Source organism: Panthera onca, chromosome X (genome assembly GCF_046562875.1).
Source record: "Panthera onca isolate mPanOnc1 chromosome X, mPanOnc1 haplotype 2, whole genome shotgun sequence".
NCBI classification, from domain to species: domain Eukaryota; kingdom Metazoa; phylum Chordata; class Mammalia; order Carnivora; family Felidae; genus Panthera; species Panthera onca.
Window position 1 is genome coordinate 82,431,348 of NC_138357.1, and position 9,649 is coordinate 82,440,996.

At 45.5% G+C, this 9,649-nt stretch overlaps 2 protein-coding genes across 3 annotated transcripts in view; one reads left to right on the plus strand and one right to left on the minus strand.

Annotated features, from left to right (window-relative positions):
- The window catches only part of FGD1 (FYVE, RhoGEF and PH domain containing 1), a 42,407-nt gene extending 41,312 nt beyond the window's left edge, over positions 1–1,095 (plus strand). For both annotated transcript variants that reach the window (XM_081793376.1, XM_081793375.1), the window contains one exon: positions 169–1,095. In XM_081793376.1, the coding sequence (XP_081649502.1) occupies positions 169–474 (306 nt within the window). In that variant the 3' untranslated portion in view covers positions 475–1,095. The remainder of the gene's footprint in view (positions 1–168) is intronic.
- Positions 1,047–6,254, minus strand: TSR2 (TSR2 ribosome maturation factor). Its single transcript, XM_081793377.1, has 5 exons — positions 6,138–6,254; positions 5,886–5,976; positions 3,043–3,134; positions 2,317–2,487; positions 1,047–2,098 (listed from the first exon to the last, which is right to left on the minus strand). Exons 1-5 carry the CDS (start codon positions 6,219–6,221, stop codon positions 1,964–1,966), a joined length of 573 nt encoding a protein of 190 aa, XP_081649503.1. The 5' UTR covers positions 6,222–6,254; the 3' UTR covers positions 1,047–1,963.
- Between the last annotated feature and the right edge of the window lie 3,395 nt (positions 6,255–9,649).

The following is a 9,649-nucleotide window of genomic DNA, read 5'->3' on the forward strand; positions in this document are numbered from 1 at the left end:
CAGGTATTTGATCCAGCCTGCATGCTAGCCTCAGTTGACATTTTTCTGTTGCTGTCATTGGAGCCATGGAAGGTTCCTGAGCAGGGGAAGGAAAAGAGGGGTTCAGCAGATACAAAACTAGTGAGAAGCCCAGCCCCAAGGCGATCTCAGCTCTGTCCTGTTCCCTAGGATGTGAAAGCCCAGCGCAGCTTGCCCCTCATTGGCTTTGAGGTGGGGCCTCCTGAGGCAGGGGAGCGGCCTGACCGAAGGCATGTCTTCAAGATCACCCAGAGCCACCTGAGCTGGTACTTCAGCCCTGAGACAGAGGAGCTGCAGCGGCGCTGGATGGCAGTGCTTGGTCGGGCAGGCCGTGGGGACACGTTCTGCCCAGGGCCCACACTGTCTGAGGACAAGGAGATGGAGGAGGCACCGGTGGCAGCTTCAGGAGCCACTGCTGAACCCTCTGAAGCTCCCCAGACCCGAGACAAGACCTAGAGGGTTTGGGGGGAACTGGGGCCCCTCCCCCACACTCTAACTGCCCATGTCCAGTTGGGGGCCCCAGGGCCCTCCCTCCCAGCTCAGTCAATACTTGAACTCCCATCATGGGCACTTTCAATCCCCAGTGCTGGGTCTTGGGTTTTTTAATTCTTTTCACAAAACATGGGCTTTTAAAAATAATTCCTACAGTGATGTTAATTTTTTTTAAATCCCTGTCCCCAGGGAGGGTGGGAGCTGTTGCTAGACCCCCTTGAATTAGGCCGTTTTTCCCTCATCCCCTCAACACCCTACAGATCCTGCCTCCACCCAATTCCCCCCAAAGCACTGGAGGCAGGAGATCTGGATTCAAGTGCCAGCTCTGCCACTGACCCCATGGCCCTGGCCCACCTGTGCCCCCTCAGCTAGTATCTTCACACATATGTTACATGGGGTGGTGACAAGACCCCTCCTGCCTTTCCCATGGCTTACAGCTTCTACCCAGCCCCAAGGCTACCCAGTATTTTATCGTCCAGACCCATGGCAGGGCCACAGGGCAGGACAGGGGAATGGGGGGAGAACAATGGATACTCTTTGTTTTGTTTTTTTAAAAAAATACAGTTTATTTCGGGCTTACGGAAACTTTCAGAGTGCTGCTGTGCTCCATTTGTCCAACTGTTTGTTCAAAGTAACAGGCTGCTAGGGTGGGCCCAGAAACCTCTCCCTTGCTGAGCTTTGAGGCCCAGCTCCTACAAGGCTGATTCCAAGGCTATTCACAGGTCAAGCCACAGATTAAACAATAAGGTACTATTTATTGAGGTTTTAAGCCTCATCTCTGGACTTGGATAAGAGTATGGAAAGAGGCTGGAGGAGACAGAAAACAAAGCCAAGGTCCCCCAAACTCACCACCTACCCCAAATCTTAGACTTCCTGAAGGAACCCAGGGCTGGAGGCTGGGCTGCAGGAAGGGAGTGTTTCTGGGAGGTTCCAATTTCTGGGCAGGGGTACAGAACTGTTCTGTGTATGGGGGTGGGGAACAGAGGGAAAAGAGGGAGAAGTACCATAGCTATTTTCGTTCATGTCTTCACTTCTCATCTCGCTTCTGGTCTGCACGTTTATCTCACCACTCCTGACCCAGCAGGAGTACTGGTCCTCTCCTTCACAAATCCACCTGGCTATTGTCAACCAGTATTTAGTTTCTCCTCCAGTAACGCCCACACCCACTCATCCCTCCCTCTTCGTACTGACTGTACCCAAGAATGTGCTAGCAAACCAGGCTTCATCGTGCAGCCAGTAACTTAAGGCCCAAGGGAGTGTGATGAACCAGGTCCCACTACCTCAAGAGCAAGGACCCTAAAGCTCTTCTTCCACTAGAGGAAACTGGACAGGGGAACTGGGAGAGGGTGGAGATGGGGCAACCAGTCCAGAAGTCCACAACCCTCCCCCAAACCCCTACAAACAAGTGTCAAAACAACTAGCAAGCAAGGGCCCAAACCATTTCCAGCCCTACTCATTTCTTTCTCCGGACAATGGTCCAGCCATCCTCCACTATATCCTCTTCTTTAATAGTCTGGGAGTCTGGACCAGAGGATTCAGGCTGGAGGCAAACCCCATCTGTAGCTGCCCCATCATTCATAGCTGTGACCTGGAGGAGAAATATAGGAGAGAGCTAAATACACCTCCTGGCTGTGGCCACTGGAGACCCAGGCTCTCCCAGCTTTGCCAGGATTGGCTGTGTGACCTTAGGAAAGTTCCCTGGCCTCTCTGGATAATACAATCCCACCCCCATCATTTTCCTGTGAAACTGATTTCCCAGAAAACTAAAGACATCATATCTCCCAACCCAAAGGGCACCCCCTTCACCTCCATCTCCTCCACGCTGTCCGCATCATCTTCATCCGTCTCTCTGGCTGTTGTAACTGCAGTGGCTCTGACCTTGCACTTTCTTTGGGTGATGTGGGAGGCCATCTCCTTCAGAGCAGCACCATCACCCCTCTGGAAGTGGTGGAACATGGTCCGTAGCTGCTGGCTCACCTACCAAGAAAACATTCAATCAGCTTGGATTTTTAAAGAACCTACAATACAACCAGCCCGTGTTTGCAACAAGAGTAGGGAGGGGTTTGGAATTTTCCAGGAAAAAACAGGGCATTCTTCCCCCAAGAGTTCACTAATGAAGGAACCATATATGAAGGGCTCAGATAAGGGCCTGAATAATGGAAGGAAGGCTTTCTAGCAAGGAAGATACCAGAACTGGGTTTGAAAGATGGGAGAGGTAAAAGGGAAGTCCATCCCAGCAGGAATTGATGGGCAGTAATGCAGGGGTGGAAATATACCTGGCCTGACTTGCCCTTGGGATGGGGGTGAAGAACAGACCTGGATGAGAATGATGTATGGAGAGAAATAAAAGAGAAGGGGCAGTGTTTGGAAAGACCTGAAAGACTAGACTTTTTCCTTTAGGCAAAAGGGAGTCACAGAAGGTTCTTCTTCAGGACTCCAGAAAGTATTGGTTAGAGCCAAGAGTCTTGGCCTAAAAACAGGGAGAAGAAAGACCAGGCAGGGAAATGGCAGTTGTGTCCATGATATGCTCACCTGGGGCAGACTCCCATCCTCCACAACCGTATCAAATTCGTTCGTCATGAGCTCCCCGAGGAAGTCTTCCACCTCATCTAGCTCCAAGTCAGCTGAGTAGGAAAGGAAAGACCAGCCAACTGAATCAATCACTCCTGCCCACTACTATTCAATACCTACTTCTTAGGTCCATATCTGATTGGTGGGTAAAGGTCCAAACAGTGAGACTTTTATTCACTGAAGTGCTCTGTACTCCAAGTTTTAACATAATTTAAAACAAACAACCACCAGAGGCGCCTGGGTGGCTCGGTTGGTCCAACTTCGGCTCAGGTCATGATATCATGGTCTGTGAGTTTGAGCCCCTCGTTGGGCTCTGTGCTGACAGCTCAGAGCCTGGAGCCTGCTTTGGATTCTGTGTCTCCCTCTCCCTCTGCTCCTCCCCTGCTCATGCTCTATCTCTCTCTGTCTCTTAAAAATAAACGCTAAAAAAAATTTAAAAACAAACACTAAATATAAATACCTAATTTCCAAACTCCTGCGTCCTACCAAACAGCATCCCAACCACACTGACCCTCTTTCATCTGACCTATTTTAACAGGCCTCCTCTCTGTGATCTTAAGCAAGTTACTTGTCTCCGTACCTCTGTCTTCTCATCTACAAAGTGGGGCAAATAGTGGCCTTCTTAGAGGTTTGTTATGAGGAGTCACCTAAATAATGCCTAGCATATAGGAGACCGATAATACATGTTAATTTCCATCACTCAAGGGCTGAAGTTTTCAAAATATAGAGAGCCTTCACAACTGTGGTTCCACTGACAGTGAGGGCCACAGACCAACGGGATAGTAAGAGGAAATGGATGTTAAGTACTTCCAATGATGAACTCATCACAGCCTTCACATCAACATCCTATTGTGTGATTTTGGCTAATCCCTCCCTTCTAGGCTTCAGTTACCTTTGGGGCCCATGCTCTTCTTTTTCAGAATTAGAGGACTATTCAAGAGTCTTCCACAAAGCTCCTCACTCTCTCTTTCCTCTGGCAGAGTTCATTCACTCTCTTGACTTTTCCTACCACTCTAATCTAATATCCCCGAAAGCTTTCTCTCTACTTGTTTCACAGATGCCTCAGGCCCTCCATATCCAAAGCCAGACTCATCACCTTACCCTCCAAACCTACTTCTCATCCTCCAGGGTTCCTCTATTCCATGAAAGGCACCTAATCCACCCAGCGACTCAAACCAGAAACCTGCCTCCTTTTCTCTCCCTCTCCACACCTAAACAATCTCCAAGGCACTAATCCACCCCTTCTTTTCCATTACTATTGCCCCTGCCCTGGCTCAGACCTCATCATTTTCTAGACAGAAATAACCTTCTCATCAGTCTTTCCCTCTCCAGTCCATGCTCCACACTGATTATTTTCTGAACTTTCCAGCCAACAAATCCTATTACTCACCTTAGAAACTTCCCATGAATTTTTTATCACCTACTTCAGTGTTTCATATCCTGCTTCTGAGAAGTGACTGTCCTGCTGGTTTTTAAAGAAAGCTACCCATAGAAAGCTAATGGGGAAACAAGGTAAACAAGCTTTTTTTTTTTGTGGTTCTTATCTTTATCCAAGCCTTTATTATGTTAATGATTATTGTAACTCCTAAAGAGGAGCTGAAGAAAAGAGCTTTTCTCACATAATTTGACTGGAAAAGCTTTTTCTTCACTGAACATCTAATGGAACTATTCTTCCATAGCATGCATTCTGGCAAACACTGGCCTAACACACAAAACCAAAGGAATGTAGGGTCTTCCACGTCTTATCCTTTCCCTGGGGCCTCCCCACCCCCTTGCTTCATTCTCTACCACTCCTCCCCTTCTTATACCCACAAGTGCACACACACTCTTACTCTAATACTGAGCTCCCTGCCACTTCCCAAATACAACATATAATCTTCTCATACCACAGACTTATTTGTGTGTTGCTCTTTGCCTCCCCCACCTAGTTAACTCCGATTCATCCCTTTAAGACTCAGCCCAATCACTACCTCCCCTAACAATCTCCAAAAGAAGCCTCCTCCTCAGTCTCATGCTACCCAAGCACCCTGAGCTCCTCTTTATTAGAACATCACCCTGTGTATAAATGCCTGTTTACTTAAATGGATCCATTACTAGATGGTAAACTTTCTTGAGAGGACTCTGCCTGATGTCATCTCCAAGATGAAAAACCTGAATAAAGAATTTTGTAAAAATCCTAATGTGCAAAAGGCCCTCTACAGAGTCCCTTATTTTTACATGACCTCCAATTCAAGACCCATCAAAGGTAGATCTTTGCTGTCCAAATAACCAAATATACTTACTGAGCACTTAAAATGTGGCTAGGCCAAGTTGAGGTGTGCTAAAAGTGTAAAATACCTACCAGATTTTGAAAACTTAATACTAAAAGGGGATGTAAAATACCTCATTAATAATGTTTTATACTGATGACACGTTGAAATATTTCGGATATATAGAATTCAGTAACATTAACTTCATCTGCTTTTCACTTTGTTACAGTGGCTGCCGGAAAATCTTAAATGACATGTGATTCACACTGTATTTTTATTGGATAGCGTTGGGGTGGATACTTTTATACCCATTTTAGGAATTAGTAAACTGAATCTCAAGTAAAACAACTTGTCCAGAGTGATACCACGGGTCAACGGCACAGCCCGTAAGGCATCTCAACTCAAGATTCTGTCTCCAAAGCCTGTATTCAATCCACCTCGACCTTTGGGACCATCCCACAACTGTTCCAGAGGAAGTGATGAGGCCTCTCCAGGACCCGCCTCCTCCTCCCCACGCCCCTCACAAACAGGTCGCAGCGGCTCACATTCACTCACCGTTGCGGAGGAAGTACTCCTCCACTGCACCCCCCAGCCACTCGGCCTTCTCCTGGCTGTGCACGCCCCCGAAGCCATTCTCCACGGCGATCTGCAAACACAGGCCCAAGACCACTATGTCAACCTGGAAGCCGGCCTGGGGTGGCGTAGGGTGGCCGCTTATGCGGCCCAGTGGAGCCTCAGGCGCACTGTCCAGCCAACTCTTGTTCTGCCCCAGACCCTAAACTTTATCCCAGCCAGGGCCCCACTCACCTGCAAGGCCGGCCAGGCCTCCAGCGCCGCGCGGACGCCAGCCCCAAAGAGTGCTCGAGAATCTTCCCCCGCTCCGGCCATCATCAGGCTTCAGACCACGTGATACCCAGAAGGCCCAATCGCTGCGCAGTAGGGCCCAGGCCGAAGGAGCTGAAAGCCGAGTCGGAGAACGCAGATTTGCCTTTCGCTGACCTGGCAGCAAGACCAGAGCAATAGAAAAGGCTTTCAGAACAATGGATGACACGACTGCAGTTACTCATATGTAAAAAATCATAGGAAGCCAGGAGTGGAGGACGAGAAGGGCCATGGGTTCTTGAAAGACGTGGGGAACTTTTTAAAGATACGGATTCCAGGCCTTGGTACAGAGGAATCAACCTCAGAGAGCATAGCCTTGAAATCTGTGTAAAACAAAACAAAACAAAACAAAACAAAACAAAACAAAACACCACTCAACAACAGCAGAATATGCATTTTTCAGAAGTGCACATGGAACATTCTCGAGGACACACCATATGCTAAGTCATAAAGCAGGCCTCAATAGACTTAAAAGGATTGAAATCATGCAAAGTTTGTCCTCCCACCACAATGGAGAGAAATTAGAAATAAATAACGAAGAAATTTGTGAAATTCACAAATAGGTGGAGATTAATACACTTCTAAGTAACAAATGGGTCAAAGAAAAAAATTATGAGGGAAATTAGAAAACATCTTGAAATGAATGAAAACAAGAACACAGCACACCAAAATTTATGAAATGCAGCTAAAGCAATGCTTAAAGGGAATTTTATAGCTATAGACACCAATATTATAAAAGAAGGATCCAGGGGCCTGGGTGACTCAGTCAGTTAAGCAAGCAGCTCTTGATTTTGATTCAGGTCATGATCTCATGGTTCATGAGTTCAAGAGCCCCACATCAGGCTCTGCACTGAAAGCATGGAGACTGCTTGGGATTCTCTCTCTCCCTCCCTCTCTCTCCCCCTCCCCTGTGCTCACTTTCTCTCTCTCTCTCTCTCTCTCTCTCTCTCTCTCTCTCTCAAAATTAATAAGTAAACTTTAAAAAAAGATCTCAATAGGGCACCTGGGTGGCTCAGTTGGTTAAGTGTCCAACTCCTGATTTCAGCTGAGATAATGATCTACAGTTAGTGGGATCCAGCCCCACATCGGGCTCTGTGCTGCTGGCACGGAGACTGCTTGAGATTCTCTCTGTCTCCCCCTCTGGCTGCCCATCCCCTGCTCATGCCCTCTCTCTCTCTCTCTCTCAAAATAAATAAATAAAACTTAAAAAAAATTCAAATTAATAACCTAACTTTTCATCTTAGGAAACTGGAAAAAGAAGTAATCCCAAAGCAAGCAGAAGGAAGGAAATAACAAAGACTGGACAGAAGACACATGGAATCGAAAATAGAAAAACAATAGAGAAAATCAGTGAAACAAAAGTCAGTCATTTGAAAAGTTCAACAAAATTGACAAATGTTTAGGTAGATTGACTAAAGAGAGACAGCTGACAGCTGACAGCTGACAGCTTGGAGCCTGGAGCCTGCTTTGGATTCTGTGTCTCCCTCTCTCTCTGCTCCTCCTCCACTTGCACTCTGTCTCTCTCTGTCTCTCAAAAATAAATAAACATCTAAAAGTTTTTTAAAAGAAGAGGAAATTAGGGCATAGAGGAAGACAAAGATGCACAGAGAGATGACTATGTGAACACAGAAGGTAGATATCTGCAAGCCAAAGACAAAGGCCTCAGAAGAAACCAAATATGCTGACATCTTGAACTAGAATTTTGAGAAAATAAATTTTTGTTGTTAAAGCCACCAGTCTCTGGTATTTCATTATGGCAACCCTAGCAAACTAATACAGTTGCACAATGCTGTAAATATACTAAAAAGCCATTGAATTTTACACTTTAAATGGGTGAAACTTATGATATATAAATAATATCTCAATAAAGCTGTTTTTAGAGAAGTAGTATAGGGGCACCTGGGTGGCTCAATCAGTTGAGCATCCAATTCTTGGTTTCAGCTCATGTCATGCTCTCACAGTTTCGTGAGTTCGAGCCCCACATCAGGCTCTGCGCTGACAGCGTGGAGCCTTCTTGGGATTCTCTCTCTCTCCCTCTCTCCCTCTCTCTCTGCCCTCCTCCACTCACACTATCTCTGTTTCTCTCAAAATAAATAAACTTAAAAAAAGAAAGTAGTATAGATGATTCCCTCTCACAGCAAGGGTTGCAAACTTTGGACTAGACCATGCAGACAAACAGCAATGACACACTTCTGTGCCTGGCCCTGTGCTGACTGCTACTGAGTCATGGGGTTTGATCAGATGCCTAAGGAGTTTACAGTCTGTCGTGCAAGATTGACCAAGGACCCCAGATAATGATCAGTACTCTGGGTTAATCTAGGTTTTGAAGGGCCTATAGCAGATAGAATTTCACAAACTCTTTAAGAGAAATAGTACAAATTAGGTATGAAAGCATTGCTTTGTATTATAAAAGAAACCACAAATTTTACAAATTACAATATTTTTTAGAGAGATGAGGGAGGAGAGAGAGAGAGAGAAAGAGAGAGAGAATCCCAAGCAGGCTCCACACTCCCACAACCCTGGGATCATGACCTGAGCCAAAATCAAGAGCTGGATGCTCAACTGATTGAGTCATCCAGGTGCCCCCAAATCGCGAAAAAAAACTTTAAAACTGGCAAATACCATAAACATTCTCAAATCCAAAAAGATAAAAAAAGTTTAATAATTGTCTGATTCACCTCTACACTAATTGTCTTTCACTACAGGCTCCTTTATATCCTCTTCTAAATAAATATGAGTTATTTTATAATAACATTTTCTAGAGAAAAAAGAAAAAATTCAGTTGAATTCAATGTCATTCAGTTGATGAAAAAAATTTGTTATTAGTAGTTTGGAAAAGTTTCAACTTCACAACTTATTAGTAATGTAAATTTTCAGATTGTTGTCAGATAGAAACCTCTATCTAGTTTGTTTTACATGTGAGCTGTAAAATTTCAGGATATTTTAACTGTTCTTGTGTAGTGATAAATCTTCAAATCTCCTCAAATTGACAATGCTCAATAACCAGAGACTCAGAAGTGACCTGTCGAAGTATGGGATGCTGAGGCTTAAGTTTTGTTAGTTTTATGATAAATCTATGTCTGTAATGTTAGAGAAGGGAGCACAGAGGCTCATGAGAGTCCAGCAGAGGGGGCCCCTGACCCAGCCTCGGGGATCAAGCTGTCAGAGATGATGCTTGAGCTAATTCCTTAGAGTTTAAATTGAATTTTGTCGGGTGGTGGGGTATTTGTGTGCATGAGATTGTGGAATGTGTTACCAAAGGAGGAGGAGGAGGAAGAAGAAAAAGAAGAAGAAGAAGAAGAAGAAGAAGAAGAAGAGGAAGAAGAGGAAGAAAGAGGAGGAGGAGGAGGGGGAGGAGGAGAAGAAGAAGGAGACTTTCATGCTGAGGAAAGAATGTATATACAAAGACACAGAGGCAGGAAACAACATGGTGTGTA

Bases quoted from the DNA above. Each gene is read 5' to 3' on its own strand.
- TSR2 (XM_081793377.1), bottom strand. From the start codon at position 6,221: ATGATGGCCGGAGCGGGGGAAGATTCTCGAGCACTCTTTGGGGCTGGC. The intron at 5,977-6,137 runs GTGAGTGGGGCC...CTGTGTTTGCAG, and splicing joins AGGCCTGGCCGGCCTTGCAG to ATCGCCGTGGAGAATGGCTT. The intron at 2,488-3,042 runs GTGAGCATATCA...TTTTCTTGGTAG, and splicing joins AGGATGGGAGTCTGCCCCAG to GTGAGCCAGCAGCTACGGAC.